General features: G+C 46.3%; 1 protein-coding gene across 1 annotated transcript in view; it reads left to right on the forward strand.

Annotated features, from left to right (window-relative positions):
* Nucleotides 1–19,949, forward strand: part of LOC135574981 (G patch domain-containing protein 8-like) — a 50,670-nt gene extending 30,721 nt beyond the window's left edge. The window contains 4 exon segments of the mRNA XM_065027118.1: nucleotides 6,104–6,241; nucleotides 15,260–15,390; nucleotides 15,687–17,671; nucleotides 17,674–19,949. Of these exon segments, the coding sequence (XP_064883190.1) occupies nucleotides 6,104–6,241; nucleotides 15,260–15,390; nucleotides 15,687–17,671; nucleotides 17,674–19,949 (4,530 nt within the window).
* Nucleotides 19,950–20,388: the final 439 nt, after the last annotated feature.

Genomic DNA, 20,388 nt, shown 5'->3' on the forward strand with positions numbered 1-20,388 from the left:
TTTTCATTTAGCTTTTTTTATTTCAACAATAAATTACTCCACCAATCAGGGCGGATATAGAAGGGCGATCTTTGGTTGTTTACATGCGCGATGGACAGACAAGTGTAGGGTGCGAAATATCACTGACATTTTGCGGGTGGGGAGAGAGCGAGAGAGGGTGGAGGAGCCGAGGAGGAGGTTTAGCTTGAAAGGAAAGGGAAAGGGAGATACCTAGTCAGTTGTACAACTGAAAGCACTGGCCATTTTGTTATGACATGCATTATCTGAATTAGGCCCACAGAATTATACCTACGGAGGAGTGGCTTCTATGGAGGTACTTTGAATGTCTTTGAACTTCAGATATTTGGCTTAACGTTGGACCAGAGCTAACCAGCTGGCTAACAAATTGTGTGTGCAGAAGGGCACCAGAATAAAATAAAAACTTGTCTTACCTTTTTGTAGTTAATAAATCCAATGTGGAAACTGATAATTAACTAGCATTGAAAAAGTTAATCCATTCTCTGTAATTAAAAATCTCTCTCTAATTTCTGAATCACGCTTGTAACATCAGTAGGCTACAGTAACCTATGCTTCAGAGGGGGAGGGGCAGGAAGCCTACACACGCATGCACGCACACACGTAAAGGTTTTCAGCTGGCAGGCAGACACTGGAATAAGTTTCTGAATGGCAGAGTGATGGCCTTGCATTGGCACTTTGTTGCATTTTTTGTGGGGACTGGAAAAAAAATGTATAATTTATAAACAGGTTTACGCTGCAGCAGCAAATTGACATCTGGATGAATTTAGTGACGAGACGTCAACTTGTCAGAGTGTGTGTGTCTGGGGATGGCTACTCGCAAGTGTAATGAACACGATGGGAGACAGAGAGCTTGTTTCAAGCTCAGGGCGCAGCAGGTGTTTATTGTAAAGGACCACAGGAGGAGGCAGGTAGCTGGATCCAGGGGCAGGCAGAAGGTCATACACAGGGGGTCCAACAAGGCAACAGTACAGGCAGGGAAAAGGCAAATAACGTCATCCAGGAGATCAGGCAATAGGTTGATAACAGGAAATCCGGCTAAGGTACAGGCAGGGAATAGGCAAAAGGCGTCATTAGTGAGGCAGGCAAAAACTACCATACACGGGAAGAGCAAATCACAGGAAAAACCAGCTCAGAAAGACGTGTGTCACAAAACAAAAAATACCTCACAGTGATGGGGTGCAAAGAACTGAACTAAATAGTGTGTGATAATGACATACAGGTGTGTGAACAGGTGATCAGAATTAAGGTGATTGGGATCTGAAGAGTGAGCTGTATTCAGGGGATCTAGGTATTTGAGAGTGTAAGCTGGAAAGTGAGCTGTGTTCTGGGGATCTACATGTTTGAGAGTGAGAGTTGGAAGCAGACTTTACAGCAGGGAGCAGAGGCAAACTGAAGTGTGTGTGTACTGTAGGTGTGCCGTATCATGTCAAATGAAACATCTCATTTGAGTGTACCGCAGAAAAATAGTGATTCATGTACAGGAGCTGTCAGCAATGTTCTGGCACTATACACACCATTATTTGTATATACAAAGCTCAAAAAAATAAATGGAACACTAAAATAACACATCCTAGATCTGAATGAATGAAATATTCTTATTAAATACTTTTTTCTTTACATAGTTGAATGTGCTGACAATAAAATCACACAAAAATTATCAATGGAAATCAAATGTATCAACCCATGGAGGTCTGGATTTGGAGTCACACTCAAAATTAAAGTGGAAAACTACACTAGAGGCTGATCCAACGTTGATGTAATGTCCTTAAAACAAAAAGTCAAAATGAGGCTCAGTAGTGTGTGTGGCCTCCACGTGCCTGTATGACCTCCCTACAACGCCTGGGCATGCTCCTGATGAGGTGGCGGATGGTCTCCTGAGGGATCTCCTCCCAGACCTGGACTAAAGCATCCGCCAACTCCTGTACAGTCTGTGGTGTTGGTGGATGGAGCGAGACATGATGTCCCAGATGTGCTCAATTGGATTCAGGTCTGGGGAACGGGCGGGCCAGTCCATAGCATCAATGCCTTCCTCTTGCAGGAACTGCTGACACACTCCAGCCACATGAGGTCTAGCATTGTCTTGCATTAGGAGGAACCCAGGGCCAACCGCACCAGCATATGGTCTCACAAAGGGTCTGAGAATCTCATCTCGGTACCTAATGGCAGTCAGGCTACCTCTGGCGAGCACATGGAGGGCTGTGCGGCCCCCCCAAAGAAATGCCACCCCACACCATGACTGACCCACTGCCAAACCGGTCATGCTGGAGGATGTTGCAGGCAGCAGAACGTTCTCCACGGCGTCTCCAGACTCTGTCACGTCTGTCACATGTGCTCAGTGTGAACCTGCTTTCATCTGTGAAGAGCACAGGGCGCCAGTGGCGAATTTGCCAATCTTGGTGTTCTCTGGCAAATGCTAAATGTCCTGCACGGTGTTGGGCTGTAAGCACAACCCCCACCTGTGGACGTCGGGCCCTCATACCACCCTCATGGAGTCTGTTTCTGACCGTTTGAGCAGACACATGCACATTTGTGGCCTGCTGGAGGTCATTTTGCAGGGCTCTGGCAGTGCTCCTCCTGCTCCTCCTTGCACAAAGGCGGAGGTAGCGGTCCTGCTGCTGGGTTGTTGCCCTCCTACGGCCTCCTCCACATCTCCTGATGTACTGGCCCGTCTCCTGGTTGCGCCTCCATGCTCTGGACACTACGCTGACAGACACAGCAAACCTTCTTGCCACAGCTCGCATTGATGTCCCATCCTTGATGAGCTGCACTATCTGAGCCACTTGTGTGGGTTGTAGACTCCGTCTCATGCTACCACTAGAGTGAAAGCACCGCCAGCATTCAAAAGTGACCAAAACATCAGCCAGGAAGCATAGGAACTGAGAAGGGGTCTGTGGTCCCCACCTGCAGAACCACTCCTTTATTGGGGGAGTCTTGCTAATTGCCTATAATTTCCACCTGTTGTCTATTCCATTTGCACAACAGCATGTGAAATTTATTGTCAATCAGTGTTGCTTCCTAAGCAGACAGTTTGATTTCACAGAAGTGTGATTGACTTGGAGTTACATTGTGTTGTTTAAGTGTTCCCTTTATTTTTTTGAGCAGTGTATATATATATATGACATGGGGGGGATTATGTGTTTGTATATTTTTTATTGCTTGGTATTACTGCACTACTTGAGCTAGAAACACAATCCTTTCACTGCACCTGTGATAACATCTGAAAATCTGTGTCTGCAATCAATAAACTTTCATTTGGATTTGATTTTGAACAAACGGCACACACACGCACACACGCACGCCACCCTGGTTCAACATAATTTCTCAGACAGACGAGAGAGGTGTGAGGAGGTGCTTAGGAGACAGATACAAACAAATAAGCATGCACATTGTTTGGAGAGTTGGCAGTGGGAGATAAGCCTCCTGCTTGTTGGACTGACTGAGCTTACAAACTTCTTCAGGCTAGGGTATTTTTTTCTCAATTTCCGCCTGACTGATGTGCCCAAAGTAAACTGCCTGTTGCTCAGGCCCTGAAACCAGGATATGCATATAATTGGTACCATCGGAAAAAAGAAAACACTCTGAAGTTTGTAGAAATGTTAAGATAATGTAGGAGACTATAACACAACAGATATGGTAGGAGAAATCCCAACCGGAATTGTTTTTTTTCGAGAGCCCATGCGCTTCCAATGGAACATATAGGAAAAAAAATAAATCTAGCTCCCAGTGTGCAATTCCTATGGCTTCCACTAGGTGTCAGTAGTCTTTGTTCAAGGTTTCAGGCTTGTTTCTTCCAAAACGAGGAAGAATAATGAGTTTTAGTACAGGGACTCCGACTTGGAAATCTGTCTATGCGCGTTCAACGAAGAGGACGCGCACCTGTTAATATCGCCTTCCTATTGAACATACTTCTCTTAGTATGAAATATTATAGTTGAATTACATTTTAGGGTATCTGAGGATTACATTTTGACTTGTTTTAACAAAGTTTAGCGGTAGCTTTTTGGATTCCTTTCTCTGCATGTTGAACAAGTGGATTACTCAAATCGATGGCGCCAACTTAACTGACTTTTTGGGATATATAGAAGGATTTTATCTAACAAAATGACACTACATGTTGTAGCTGGGACCCTTTGGATGACAAATCAGAGGAAGATTTTCAAAAAGTAAGTGAATATTTAATCGCTATTTGTGAATTTATGTGTGCCGGTGGAAAATATTTCGATGTGGGGCGCCGTCCTCAAACAATCTCATGGCATGCTTTCGGCGGTAAAGCCTACTGTAAATTGGACAGTGCCATTAGATTAACAAGAATTGAACCGATATAAGACACTTGTATGTACCTCAATGTTTAATATCCATAATTTGTATGATTATTTATTTGAATTGCGCGCCCTCCAGTTTCACCGGAAGTTGTCCCGCTAGCGGGACCCCTAGCCTTAATTAAAGGAGAATTTACCCCCAAAACAATGTTATTTGATGATGTTTCCACTTACAGGGTACCTGAACTGTTGCCAAGCAACCAATGTAGGTATTTTCAGCAACCTTTCATTAGCTTAGCATACTAACGTGAGTGTCCAAAGAGATCCATGGGCAGATGTTAAAGCCTCAAACCAACTTGAAGTTATTTCTGTCCAAGTTCTATCACCATATTATTATGTGGCCAGATTTGCTCAATCACTTCAATGGACACATTTCTGCTGATGTTCCACTTGGGAGAGATGCCTAGCTCAGGGGAAGAGGGTGAAATGTCAAAACAGCCTAGAAAGAGGTGATTTGACTTTACCAAGCGTGGCCAGATGCTAAGTGATTACTTTCCAAAACCCGGACTCAAAAATATCATAATTTCTCTCTTCTGAGGGCTTTCACACTCACTCACTCACTCACTCACTCACTCACCTCACTCACTCACTCAAATGTATATGCACACACTCTCACAGACACACAAACATGCAAGTGTACACACTCACTCACACACACTCAAGTGCACAAAAATACACACATACATCCACATACAGTACACACACACCTTTTTATAACTCTGCATGTTCCAGCCTCTAAAGATTAGTGTCACTTTGACATTTTCACTGCTCTAATGTTACCTGAACACAAACACCCCCTCTATACTACTCCCTCCCTCTCTTTGTGTTGTCCTCCATCACCACCCCTCCTTCCCTCGCTCCCTCCTTTCTCTTTTCCTTGGCTCAAGCATATTACTGAGGAAATTGGGGCCGATGGAGTCTGTCACTGTATGACCTAGAGCTTACAGAAGAAAATGAGAGAGAATAAGAAAGAGGGGGAAGAGGGGAGGGAAGCAGAGACGGGTGCGGAAGTGTAGAGGAAACAGGCAGAGGGGAGGGAAGCAGAGACGGGTGCGGATGTGTAGAGGAAACAGGCAGAGGGGAGGGAAGAGGAGCGGGAAACAGGGGGACAGAATGGGCAGAAATGGAGAAAGGGGCACAGAGAGAGGGGGAATGCAAGAGAGAGGGAGAGAGAGACTCAAATTAAATTCCCATCATGTCAGGGTAGAGCAGGATTCAGTAGTGTTTATTGGCAGCTCCGAGCCTCAGGGAAATTACATTCTGCTGCAGAGCGTGAACACACTGACACACCCCCACCCACACACCAACACACCCACACATACACAGCTGTTTGTGTCCTAAGGGGTGGCCGCTGAGAAAACCCACTCACGTCAAGTCACTCTAGACGCATGACTGGGTGTGTGTGTGAGGGGGGTGGGCGGGTGAGAAGTTTTTGATTGTGTCCTAAGCTGGCCTATGTCTTCTCTCTTAGATCAAGATCAACCTCACCAACACAAGTCTGTTTTAACGTAGTGACATGAAGATCTAATGTAGCGTTATGAAGGTTTAACGTAGTGTTATGAAGGATGAAATTGTCCCACTCCACCCTGCTGCTTTCCATAAACCCCACTGAGGACAGAACATCTGGAGTTGACATCTGTGATAGCATAACTAACATCTCTCTTTCCCACGTTCTACACCTTCTCTCTTTATCTCTCTCTATCTCTCCACAAATGTTCTCTCTCTGTCCCTCTGTCTCTCTCTCTCTTTCGCTCTCTCTCTCTATAGGATCATGGTGAGAGTGCAGCAGGTACAGTGGAGGATGATGGGAAGTCGAGTTTCTTCTGCCAGCTGTGTGAGAAACAGTACCTGAGACACCAGGAGTATGACAACCACATCAACTCCTACGACCACGCACACAGACAGGTAACAAACACACACAAAAACACGCAAAACCTCCCCTCACACACACACAAAACAAGTTTTCCCGTCTCATCCCACACAGAGGAATGTAAAATAAACATAAAGCTGTTGCTTAGTTGTCATTGTTCTGAACATGAATTACAGCAGCCCAGAGTTAAGGCTTTGTTGTCGCCAGCGGCAAAGACATGAAACGAGCTATAGGAGCGGCAGAGAGACTTTAGCCATGGGCGTTGTACCCACACATTGACACACACATATGCACACACACACACACACACACACACACACACACACACACACACACACACACACACACACACACACACACACACACACACATAAAGACACACACCAGTTTTCGAGCTGTAATGTAGAGACTAGTTAATGTAGCCTATTTGTGCTGGCTGTTCTGTTTGTGATTCAGAGGCTGCCGCTATAAAGACACGTCTGTTCTTCCTTGTCAGGGGTAGTGAAATAAACATGTTGGGATTGTATAACACTACAGAAACACGTGACACACTGATTACGTACTGTTGTTCTTTTATGCCGCGACCATTTGTGGTAGATGGTTGCATTCTGTTATCACACCACACTATCACAAGGAGGGATAGCATGCTGATCTATCGGTAGTCTAAACTGTGGCAATTAATGGAGGTGTTTTCAGTCTGAGAGTCTCCTCTAGCACAAGAGTCCTGCATCAGGCAATAACAACAAAAACTGTCGGTGGTCCTGGAGTTAAGAGAGAACTTGGGTAAATACAATGGGGGAATTTCACTTGACATGTGGACTGAAGATTTTCCCCAAAAAAATCGTGGTGGGCTTTTGGTTTCTCTTCCTCTAAAAACAGAAATAAATCATTCTAAATAACAAACTGGCTTTATTTACAAATTAGTAAGAATGTCTCACCCCATGTTCAAGAATGGCTTTTTTCCAATTTATTCAGATTACAATCGCTCACTTTCAGTTATTTGAAACGAAATAATCTCCAAAATATCATTCTTTTTTAAACAAAGTGATTATTATTATTATTATTATTAACCGTGCATTATTATTATATAAAAGCCCCTTAGATATTCTCACAGACAAGATTTGCCCTAATGGAAAATGCCCCTTAGATATTCATTTAGAATCCTCCAATCATCTAAATGTAATTCTTGGCGGAGAGTCACGTCATTGGCGAGAGTCAGGCAGCATTGGCAGAGTTGAAGAGGGCGAGGAACGAGATGGAGTCACAATCCATGCCAGGCAAACATGCAGATGATTATTTAAAATACATTTTAGTTGGAACAAGTTCGATCGGGTTTAAATCAGGAAACCTACATGTAGAGATTTTAAAAATATTTGTAGATATACTGTAGGCCTACCGTAGGCGACATGAGCCGAACTAGTGTTGAGTACTGTGCTGTTAAAAGTGTTGTAGGTCTTGTTCATTTAAATGTATTTTACTACATAAAGGTCTACTTACTGTTCTGGCGTCTTGACCCAGTTTGTGCCCTCATTTGCATTGCAAACCATAACGAAATACTATGGGAATAAATGGAAGAGGCAAGTGGTAGGTGGGGGAAAGTAAGGAACTTCTCTGTTGGCCCTGGAGGCATATTGAAAACATGTTTTCACCGTGGGATTTTGGTTTCTCTCCATCTAAAAACAGGGAGAGAAAACAGGCGTAGCAGGCTGTTCTGCAAACAACATTTCTAGGATGGGCTATTAGCAGGACAATAGTCTCTTCAACCATTAGAAAGAGTAGTAGTTCCACCTCTGTAGGTGTGACCCCCCCCCACAACTTGCAATGTATTAAGTACTCTAAAGTTTGACGTTTCTAACTCTAAACCTCATGAAACCACAAAACGTTGGATCAACCATCAACTGTACAGTATTTGTGCTTTCTTTAATACCGGTCCACACAAGTTCCTTCAACTGTCTTCTGACGATGATCAGAGCGATGTTGATTGCCTTTGCCGATCGATGATCATCTTCAACCATCAGTGAATCCATCTTACCGAGACTAAAACCAGATTTGCCCCAACAAAAAAATGCATCAAGCCCTACAAATATATACATTTATCATTAACCCTGCATTGTAATTGTAATGCAATTGTTTATTTTGTTATGGATCCAAAACGAATTACTATGGGAATAAATGTCACTGAATGACATGTGGTCAACTATTTCATCACCGTTTCGCGCTGCTCTGAGACCAGCATGGGGACTGGTCTTGATAAATTAGTCAATGAGATAAAAAAAAATATTTAAAAAACAAGAGAACACACATGGTTAATGTGTTTTCTTTTTTTTTTTTACAAATAATTAATAAATAATAATTAATATATATATATATATAAAGTTTGGGATCACTTATAAATGTCCTTGTTTTTGAAAGGAAAGCCATTTTTTTGTCCATTAAAATAACATCAAATTGATCAGAAATACAGTGTAGATATTGTTACTGTTGTAAATGACTATTGTAGCTGGAAAGGGGCTGATTTTTAATGGAATTGGCCAGACACTGGACAGAGGAAATCTGCCAAGAAGCATCCCGGAGTTGTCTCTTCACTGTTGAAGTTGAGTCATTACCCTTCCTCTCCACTTCTTACCTCTTATTTTCTAGTGCTTTTTTCCAGGCCTATGGTGCTGGAGGGAATAGCAGCTGTTTTACGGGATCCTGACCAATTGTGCTATTTTGTGTGTGTTTTTTTTGAGCTGATCTTAACTTCTTTTGTATATAATGTTTCCGCCATCATTTCCTATGACTGAAAAGAGCTTTCGGACATCAGAACAACGATCACTAACATCAATTTGGATGAGGATTTCTACTTCAATGAGTCGGGTCGAATGACATACTGCTCATCCCGGACCAGGCCCAAATCCCGACACTCAAAAATGGAAGAGGCGGTGCTATAAAGCCCAGCATGCGAGATGCCTGACAAGACAACATCGGCGAGTGGGTAAACCACCTCTTCCCTCGAACCAGCAATCACTGGAGAATAAACTGGAGGAGCTCCTTTCAAGACAATCTTATCGACGTGATCTGAAGAACTGTAATATCCTATGTTTCTCTGAGTTGTGGCTGAACAAGGACATGGAACATTTAAATCTAGCTGTTTTTTTCTATACATCGGAAGGACAGAACGGCAGCGTGGGATAAACTCGGGGGGGTGGGGGGGGGGGTGTCTTTGTTAACAAGACCTGGTGTGTGGTCTCTAATACTAAGGAGGTCTCGAGGTTCTGCTCGCATTAGTTAGAATATCTCATGATAAGCTGTAGAGTTTTCATCTATAATTTTCATAGCCCTCTACTTACCACCACAAACCAATGCTGGCACTAAGTCCGCACTCAACGAGCTGTATAGGGCCCTAAGCAAACACTAAAATTCTCACCCAGAGGTGTAGCTCCTAGTGGCCAATGATTTTAATGCAGGAAAAATGAAATCCGTCTTACCTTATGTCTACCAACATGTCACCTGTGCAACTAGAGGCGGAAAAACTCTAGATCACCTTTACTCCACACACAGAGACACATACAAACTCACCCTCCATTTGGCAAATCTGACCATAACTATATCCTCCTGATTCCTGCTTACAAGCTAAAATACACTGAGCTAAAGGCTAGAGCGGGACACTAATCCAGAGGCGTATAAGAAATCCTGCTACGCCCTCGGACAAACCATCAAACAGGCAAAGCATCAATTCAGGACTAAGATCAAATCCTACTATACTATCTCTGACGCTCGTCGGATGTGACAGGGCTTGCAAACTATCATGGATTACAAAGGGAAACCCAGCCATGAGCTGCCTAGTGACCCAAGCCTACCAGACGAGCTAAGAATACGTGAGAATGCTGTTAATTGACTACAGTTCAGCGTTGAAGACCATAGTGCCTTCAAGCTCATCACTAAGCTAAGGACCATGGGACTGAACACCTTCCCCTGCAACTGGATCCTGGACTTCCTGACGGGCCACCCCCAGATGGTGAAGGTAGGCAACAACACATCCACCACGCTGACCCTCAACACAGGGCCCCACACGACACCAACACCATAAATTAAGATTGCCAACGGCACGACGCTGGTGGGCCTGATCACCGACAACGATGACACAGCCTAGGAGGGGGAGGTCAGTGTGGTGCCGAGACAACAACCTCTCCCTCAATGTCAGCAAGACAAAGGAGCTGATCGTGGACTACAAGAAACGGAGGGGCGAGCACGCCCCCATTCACATTGAATGGGCTGTAGTGGATTGGGTCGAGAGCTTCAAGTTCCTCGGTGTTCACCACACTAAGGACCTATCATGGTCCAAACACACCAATACAGTCGTAAAGAGGGCACAACTACATAATTTCTCCCTCAGGAGGCTGAACCAATTTTGGCATGGGCCCTCAAATCCTCAAACAATTATACAGCTGCAAGATCGAGAGGGTCTTGACTAGCTGCATCACCGCTTGGTACGGCAACTGCTTGGCATCTGACAGTAAGGCGCAACAGAGTGTAGTGCATACGACCCAGTACATTACTGGGGCCGAGCCTGCCATCCAGGACCTCTATAGCAGGCGGTGTCAGAGTGTAGTGCATACGACCCAGTACATTACTGGGGCCGAGCCTGCCATCCAGGACCTCTATAGCAGGCGGTGTCAGAGTGTAGTGCATACGACCCAGTACATTACTGGGGCCGAGCCTGCCATCCAGGACCTCTATAGCAGGCGGTGTCAGAGTGTAGTGCATACGACCCAGTACATTACTGGGGCCGAGCCTGCCATCCAGGACCTCTATAGCAGGCGGTGTCAGAGGAAGGCCATACAAAATGTCAAAGAATTCAGCCACCCAAGTCATAGACTGTTCTCTCTGTTACCGCATGGCAAGCGGTACTGGAGCGACAAGTTTGGGACCAAAAGGCTATTGATCCGCTTCTAACCCTCAGGCAATAAGACTGCGGCACATGCTACTTGGACTATTTGCATTGGCCACCTTTCACCGGCTCTATGCATACTCACTGGACTATACCCACACACTCACACACACTACACTGACACTCCAACACACACATACACAAGCACATGCATATTGACGCCACATACACACACACTCACTCAGACACACTTTCACGCTCTTCACATACGCTGCTGCTACTCTGTTTATTATCTATCCTGCGTGCCTAGTCACTTTTACTTCTACCTACAGTGCCTTCAGAAAGAATTCATACCCCTTGACCTATTCCACATTTTGTTGTGCTACAGCCTGAATTTAAAATGGATTAAATATTTTTTGGTGTCCCCCATCTAAACACAATACCCCATATGACAAAATGAAAACATGTTTTTAGCAGTGTTTGCAAATATCTCATTAACATAAGTATTCACACCCCTGAGTCAATGCATGTTTGAATCACCTTTATCAGCGATTACAGCTGTGAGTCTTTCTGGGTAAATCTCTAAGAGCTTAGCACACCTGGATTGTACAATATTTGCCCATTATTCTTTTCAAAATTCTTCAAGCTCTGTCAAATTCATTTTCAAGTCTTGTTACAGATTTTCAAGCAGATTTAAGTCAAAACTGTAACTAGGCCACTCAGGAACATTCACTGTCTTCCTGGTAAGCAACGCCAATGTAGATTTGTGTTTTAGGTTATTGTCCTGCTGAAAGCTGCATTCATCTCCAAGTGTCTTGTGGAAAGCAGACTGAAGCAGGTTTTTCTCTACGATTTTACCTGTGCTTAGCTCCATTCTGTTTCTTTTTCATCCTAAAAAACATCCCAGTCCTTAACGATTATGCAGCCACCACTATGCTTAATAATATGGAAAGTAATGTGTTGTGTTGGATTTGCCCCAAACATAACGGTTTGTATTCAGGACATAAAGTTCATTTCTTTGCCAGATTTCTTGCAGTTTTACTTTAGTGCCTTATTGCAAACAGGATGCATGTTTTGGAATATTTTTATTCTGTACGGGCTTCCTTCTCACTCTGTCATTTAGATTAGTATCGTGGAGTAACTACAATGTTGTTGATCGATCCTCAGTTTTCTCCTTTTACAGCCATTAAACACTAACTGTTTTAAAGTCATCGTTGGCCTCATGGTGAAATCCCTGAGCGGTTTCCTTCCTATCCAGCAACTGAGTTAGGAAGGACCCCTGTATCGTTGTAGTGACTGGGTGTATTGATACACCATCCAAAGTGTCATTAATAACTTCACCATGTTCAAATGGATATTCAATGTCTGATTTTCTTTTACCCATCTACCAATAGATGTCCTTCTTTGCGAGGCATTGAAAACCTCCCTGGTCTTTGTGGTTGAATCTGGGTTTGAAATTCATTGCTCGACTGAGGGACCTTACAGATAATTGTACGTGTGAGTCATTCAGAAATCATGTTAAACACTATAGTCCATGCAAGTTATTATGTGACTTGTTAAGCACATTTTTTACTCCTGGACTTATTTAGGCTTGCCATAACAAAGGGGTTGAATACTTATATACTGAAGACATATCTGCTTTAAGTTTTAGATTTTTTTCTTACTTTTTAACTATGCATTGCTGGAAAAGGGCTCTTAAGCATTCCACTGTAATGTCTACACCTGTTGTATTCGGCGCATGTGACAAATACAATTTTTCCTTCTATTCCCTCTTCACTCCTCTACTCTCGGGTGGTCCAGTCACTGACAATCTGCTCCCTCTATGATTGACATAAGTCCTGTCACACACACACACACACACATTCCTTTACAACTAACCTTGTGGAGAATCTTATTTTCCCTAACCCTAACCCAACCCTAGCTCCTAACCCTGACTCTAAAACTAACACTAGCTCCTAACCCTAACCTTAAACCTAATTCTAACCCTAATTCTAACCTTAACCCTAAACCGCCTAGAAATAGCATTTGACCTTGTGGGGACTAACAAATGTCCCCAGTTGGTCAAGTGCTTGTTTGTTTACTATTCTTGTGGGGAGTTCTGGTCCAACAAGTATAGTTAATCATGTCCACATACACACGGATAGAGAGTTATGTATTATGTATGCATCTGAGTAGGAATATGATTCATATTTCTCACATACCAGCATTTGGCATCAAAGACTCAAAGCTCCTTACTGTACGCTACCTACACACACACACACACGTACGCAGGCACGCACACATTAATACACCAGTGTAGACATGCACGCATGCACTCAAACACACATACCCCCCCCCACACACACACACACACACACAGCAGCAGTAGAGCACATCAAAGCCGTCTACAGTGAGCTGACAGTGGGATGTTAAGTAGTGAGTGATAACACACAGAAACACTTGTTTGTGTTCTGCTCACTACACATTAACCTGAAAACTGTCAACGTGTGTGTGTGTGTGTGTGTGTGTGTGTGTGTGTGTGTGTGTGTGTGTGTGTGTGTGTGTGTGTGTGTGTGTGTGTGTTTTCCTGGATTAGCGGGATGAACTTATCTGACATTGATTAGCAGCCACGGGAGGTGTGATGGTGAGAGTGTGCATGAATAAATGCATGCTCATTTGAGTGTGTCAAGATGTGCCCTTAGGGTTTACTGTGTGTGTGATTTCATGATAGCAAGAGAGGAGAGTGAGAGGGGAGGGGTAGAAGGAGTAAGGAGGGAAGGAGAGAGAGAGAAAGACGGAAGAGAGGAGGTAAGGTTTGACTGAACGACATGTCAGGCAGAGATGCAGGAAATAATCAGCTGTTGGGATAGATAGTTAGCGGCTAGATAAAATTATGGAGTCTCCTAGATACTAAGTTAGGTGTAAATATGATCAACTAATGAGAGCGAGAGAGAGCGAGAGAAAGAGAGAGGGAGGGAGATAGGGAAAGAGGGAAGGGAGACAGCGGCAGGGTAGCCTAGTGGTTAGAGCGTTGGACTAGTAACCGAAATGGTTGCAAGTTCAAATCCCCGAGCTGACAAGGTACAAATCTGTCATTCTGCCCCTGAACAGGCAGTTAACCCACTGTTCCTAGGCCTTCATTGAAAATAAGAATTTGTTCTTAACTGACTTGCCTAGTTAAATTAAGTTAAATGAGGAGAGAGAGGCTGATAGAATAGAGGAGACTGATGCAGCTATTGTCAGACACCTTTACATCCCTCTACAGCCTGAAGACAGACACACTGACACACACATGTATATACCTCTACCTGCCAAGTGCAGATAAAGGCAGGATGAAAAATGATTAACAAAGGAAGGCAGAGAAAGAGAGAAAGAGACATGAATCACTATTTCCCTGAAAGAGCTGGCACGCCTGAAGGAGCAGACTGATGGAGAGGAGACCCACACAGTGGTCTGTTTCTCAGTACTGATGAGATGGTGCTTGCTGTGATCTTAGGAGTTAGAGGTGAGTTCTAGGTTAGAGGGATTTTTGGGCCTTCCAATGCAGTTCCTCTAGTGCTGTTTATGCTTTATTTATCCAATCAGTGGTCTGTAGTTTCTATTAGTAACATCATCTCCCTGCCATACTCCAGTCAATGTCTTCAATGTAAGATTTCAATAAGCAGGCTTATCACTGAGATTTGCGTAATGAAGTAAGTTTCCTAAATGATCCTCTTATGATGAAGTCCATATTAATGTGACAGATGGTTGCTGGCATTTAGGCTGATGATTGAAGGGTTGATACACTGCAGCCTGCTGAGAGATGACAATCTGACAGACTGCAACACTCATCATCATTAGGCTTATAACACTGTCAGTACTCAATCATCACCATTCTCGCTGTCATACAGTTTCTATGGCAGACCATGTAGAAACAACATGTTTCTCTCCATCAGAGTTGAATGAGTCTGTAGACACACACTTTTGATTGATAGACAATTCACACTCAGAGATGGTTCTTCCCAGAGATGGAGGGAGCTGAAATAGTTTCCACACAACGCGCGCGCACACACACACACACACACACACACACACACACACACACACACACACACACACACACACACACACACACACACACACACACACACACACACACACACACACACACACACACACACTCACACACACACACTCTGACCCTCTCCTCTCCTCCTTGTAGAGACTGAAGGAGTTGAAGCAGAGGGAGTTTGCTCGGAACGTTGCGTCTAAGTCGTGGAAGGACGACCGCAAGCAGGAGAGAGCTCTGAGACGCCTGCACCAACTAGCACTGCTACGACAACAGACACACAGGTAAGATGGTGTGTGTGTGTAGAGACCTGCTTTCCAAGCGCACTGCAGGGAAATCTCTATGATACACACAAACTGTCCACATACGCTCACGTGCATACACTCTGTCAGTTTCTCTATTCCTCAGAGTGATGGATGTAAGAGCTGGCCTAGATACTGTAAGCACAGGCTGAGTTAATATAACATGAACACTCACAGTAAACTGCATAATATGGACAGTGTTTCACATGTTCACAATTTTATATTTATTCTGTTCTCTGCTATCCTCTCGTCTCCACCTCTCCTCTCTTTTGCACCAGGGTACCGGGCCAGGTTGTTAGGTTCCAAGGGACAGTGAGAGCTGAGATCCAGCATTCAGAGAGACACTGTGGAGAGAGAGACAACAAACCAGGGGACCACTATGTCCCCTTGACCCAAACAGGGTTAATCCAAACCACAGGGAACTCCCAGCGACCCGCTGTTACCCTTCCTCCAACCCAGCCCCAGACCATCCCGCTCAGCCTCCAGGGAAAGGACTCCCCCCATCTCCAGACCAAGCCTCTCTCCCCCTCCCAGCCCCAGCAGCCAGAGTATCCTACCCACATACCCATCTTCCCTGGAGGGCCCTTCCAAGCCTCCCGTCCCCTAGCCTTGCTTTCCAGATGTGGATCTTCTCTGGAGGATCATCAGCCTCGCCTGAACAACTCTCCCCAGGACCCTGCCTTTCCGTGGGGCAGAGACAGAGGAAGGGTGGGGGTCTCCTTCTGTTTCTCCAGGAGGGGCCCAAGACTAGAGCCATCTGCCTCCGTCTTCTCAGACCAGCAAGAGGAGGAGGGGAGAGGAGGAGGAGGGCAGATGAAGGAGAAGGGAAGGGGAGGAGATGAACTATGGCTGCGTCACCCAGACAACCTGTTAGTAGGGCAACCAACCAACAGCCTTCACCCCGGAAACAAGACAGAACCCCCAGGTGGGGAAGAGGGGGAGGAGAGAAGAGAGAAGAGAGGAGGGGAGGAGAGAGACAGGTTCTCTGCTAGCCATGACCCAGGCTGTCCTACCCACAATGCCAGACTGAGAGAAACAGACCAGAGCCCTGTACACGGGACAGCAGATAAGAGGGAGGAGGGGGAAGAGAGGGAGGAAAGGAACAGGGGTACAGAGCACAGACAAGAGGGCCATGAGGTGAATCAGAATCCTATGTCTGACTCCTATCTCCATGTGGTTGCCAGAGACGGATCCACCCATCTGAGATGGCCAGCAGAACTGCTGCAGTTTACCACAGCCAAACCCCACCTCTCCTACAGCTGTAAGCCCACACACTGGCAACGCCACACCAACCCACTACACTGTAACCCTGAACACAACCACAACCACTGTCAAACCAAGTCACGCTGTAACCACTCAGCAAGCCAGCAGGAGACAGAGAAACACACAGAGGAGTCCGACTCCCTCATGTTCTCTAGCTCCCAGCCTCCTCCTCAGGACACAGAAAATGTAGAATCCAATACAGATCTATATACAGAGACAGGCGGGACAGATGAGGGAACCAAACACTCATCATCCTGTCACGTTGTGGAGAAGACAGAAGCACATGGAGTGACAGCAGCCTTCCAGGCAGAAGCAACAGTGCCAGGGAGTGGAGGTGAATCTGGGTTCAGATGGCACCACCCCCTCTTCGGGGATGGTGACCCCCTTCGCGGTGACAACACGCACACAAACCCCCACAATCCCCAAAGAGGCAGATTAGGAGGACATGTGAGACAGGAGAGAGATCGAGCCGTCAGAACCCCCAGGCCTAAATTAGAGGCTGTCATCCAGCCTTGCGCTGCCGTTTGTGTGTGTGCAAGCGAGGTTAGGTGTGTGTGTACGCACACTGCCAGCTCACGCACATACTCCGTGGGCGGTTCAGTAAGCACTTCGACAGATGTGTCATGCCGAAATTTAAATGACAGCACAAAGAAGAATAGGAGGAGAGGGGAAAGGTATAATGGGACTTCAAACGAGTGCGAGGGAGAGCGGCAGCGTCTTAGGAGCGTCATAACCTCTGTTTCCACCTGGTGGGGCGGAAAGAGGAGATGTGAGGGAGCCAGAGGGGGAGAAGGAGACAGGGAAATAGAGCGGGAGAGAGAGACAGGTGGAAAGAGGAGAAGAAAGGCAGGGGGGAAGAGGAGGAGGGGGAAGAGGAGGAGGGGTGGGACTCTGTGCCTGCTGGGGGAGTGTGACTCGGAGTCTGTGCCCTGCTCTGACAGACAGAGGCCTCACAGGAGTCACAGTAGAGACCAACATCACTATAACTATAACTCTGCCTCCCGTTCAAACCAGCACCAAGAGTCACAGAGAGGACAGAGTACTACAGCACAGAGTCTCAGCTGTATAGAGAGATAGAGAGAGAGAGATATGGAGAGGTGGAGAGAGGAGAAAGGCAGGGATGGCCTTTCTACTGGAGTTCAGACTCCTCTCTGTGTTCTACTTCCGGGTCGCCCTGGGAAAAGGCTCACAACCTCCCAGTGGCATATGGTGGCCTCCACGGTTGCAGCGGGGGCTACCCAGTCTACAGTCGCCATGACAACATCCATGGTAGTAATATTTCCTGTAGCCCAGTGAGGAAGAGTAAATACATCCACAGAAACAGGAAATACATGAGTAGGAAGTGGTCAGAGAGTGAGGAGTGGGAAAGAACAGAGAGTGGAAGGAGGCAGAGCTGGGATGGAGGGAGTAGAGGCTGTCGGGAAAATGGTAGGGAGAGAGGGAACAGAGATTGGGGGAGTAGGAGGCAGGGTTGGGTAAGCAGGTTATCCAGCCCTGGAGGAGTCAGTGGAGGGGGCTGGCAGTGGTATCTCTCGACCCCCAGTCACAGAACTCTGGAGGGTTTCAGGGGATGGAGGTCTAGTCCTGGGGAGGGAGAAGTCTGGAACAGAGGACCAGTAGACTCAAGCCCAGACAGATGTACCTGGGGCAGCAGTGACAGTTGGGAGGACAGGGGGACATACTGCAGGGAGGACAGATACAGCTGGGATGACAACTGGGAGAGACAGAGGTCCACTGAAGGTAGAGAGAGCTGGAGCAGGTGGGAGAAGGGATCACGACCTAGCCCCAGACCTGATAGTTTTAGCTGGGACTGGGCAACCAGATGCCCTGACCATAGACACAGCCGCAGTCCTGGTTCCCAGTCTGTTCCCAGTGTGCAGGTTACCAGATGCCCCATCTCCAGCCCCTGGCCTGATTCTAGCCCTGACTGGCTGCCCCGACAGCCCAGCCCTGGCTTCTGTAGCAGCAGCACCAGTGTGTCAGACCTGAGTGGGGGGTGGAGTAGCTTTAGTACCCACTCAAGACTCAACCTGACTGGGAGAAAAACAACAGGGGTGCCCAGGCGAGCACCATGTCCCTCACCCACCGAGGAGAAACACCAAGCCTCCAGCCTCAAACCTACTCCTCCTCGACCTCTGCCCAGCACTGATACCACCCATCCACAGGACAGGGGCCCCGACCCCACAGCACAGCCTACATGTCTCTCAGACAGAGAGCCCAAAGCCCCCCCAAAGCCCAGAGAGGGGAACCCCAGCAGAACTATGCTACTGCCACTTATCGGGAAACTACCAGCAATTAGGAGAGGAACTAGGAGACGAGGGGCAGAAAGAGAGAGGGAGGGCCCTGACCAAACAGAGAAACAGGACCACAATCAAGACCAGGTCCAGACACAGGACAAGGACCACAACCAAGGGAAGGAGAGTATGAAGAATGGAGCGGTCCAAAGTGGTCGACTGTGCCCTCAACCCCTCTTGTCTCCGAGCCCTGAGAAAACTGGAGAGGACACGTCCTGTCCTTCCCTGACATCACATCCTGCTGTGACCTCATATCCTGCCCTAACCTTACCTCACAGGGGTCAGTGGTCACATGGCCCCTCCCCTCCTCTGGCTCAACAGCCAATCAGCTTCAGCGCTGAAGAGATGGGCAAGTATCGCTGTCTGCAGGAGCAGGCACGAGAGCACATGCAGAGACTGCTACAGGGGACAGAGACACACACACACCATACCCCCTCTCCAGAGCCATACACACACCCCACACTCACTCATACACATGTGGCACAGACTCAAGACAAAAACATACACTCCACTTTCCTAAATACCTCTCTAAATCTAGACGCACACCCCGTACAAACACAGCTCTTACAGACACACTCTACCCCCAGGCTCCCCCCTCCTCATCCTCCTGTCCCCATACCGCAGCCTCTAATGACCCACCCTCCTCCACCCACACAACATCATTACATTCTACAACACACAGCATTCAGTATGGCACTCTCGTCACCCTCCTCTACCTCTTCCTCTCTCGCCCCCCACACCTCACCCCCTCATCACCTGCCCCTCCTACACCTCCCTCTCCCCCATCCCCACCTCCCTCCATTCTCCATCTCCTCTATCTTTCCCTCCATTCTACTCTCCCATCCTCCTCTACATCTCCTCCCTCCCTCCCCTGCCTTCCACCCCTCTCCCCTCACCGCTCTCCCCCCCCTCACACTGCCACCACCGAGACCACCGTATCCAGAAAGACTTTGGTCGTTGAGGTTTCAACAGAAAGCATTATGATGCTCTCTGAGGACATCACATAGTAATACAATGCATTGTTAACTCCTGGACAATAATGTCCCATACAGTATAACAATCCACTGAATTTTCAGAATTTGTGTGTGTGTGTGTGTATTATGTTTTTGTATGAGTGCATGCGTGTGTGCGCATGTGTGTGCATGTCGTCGCTGTCGGATGAAAACCTTTTAACTCCATTTTTGCCCATTTTCATGTTTATACATGTATTGGAAGCATTAACTCCACTCAATGTTCTCTGAATATTTCATGACTTTTGGAACAAGAAAATGTATTCAACATAGCTTCTGTAGTTTCATAATTGTATGTTTCCATCCCTCCCTATTCAAGTATGACTCAAGGGAAAACGTGCACCTGCTAAGACTAGCTGGCTTTCTCTCATCTCTTTCTTCCTCTCTGAACGTTAGGCATACTGGCTGTCTTT

The sequence above is a fragment of the Oncorhynchus nerka genome, linkage group LG14 (assembly GCF_034236695.1).
Source record: "Oncorhynchus nerka isolate Pitt River linkage group LG14, Oner_Uvic_2.0, whole genome shotgun sequence".
Classification (NCBI taxonomy): domain Eukaryota; kingdom Metazoa; phylum Chordata; class Actinopteri; order Salmoniformes; family Salmonidae; genus Oncorhynchus; species Oncorhynchus nerka.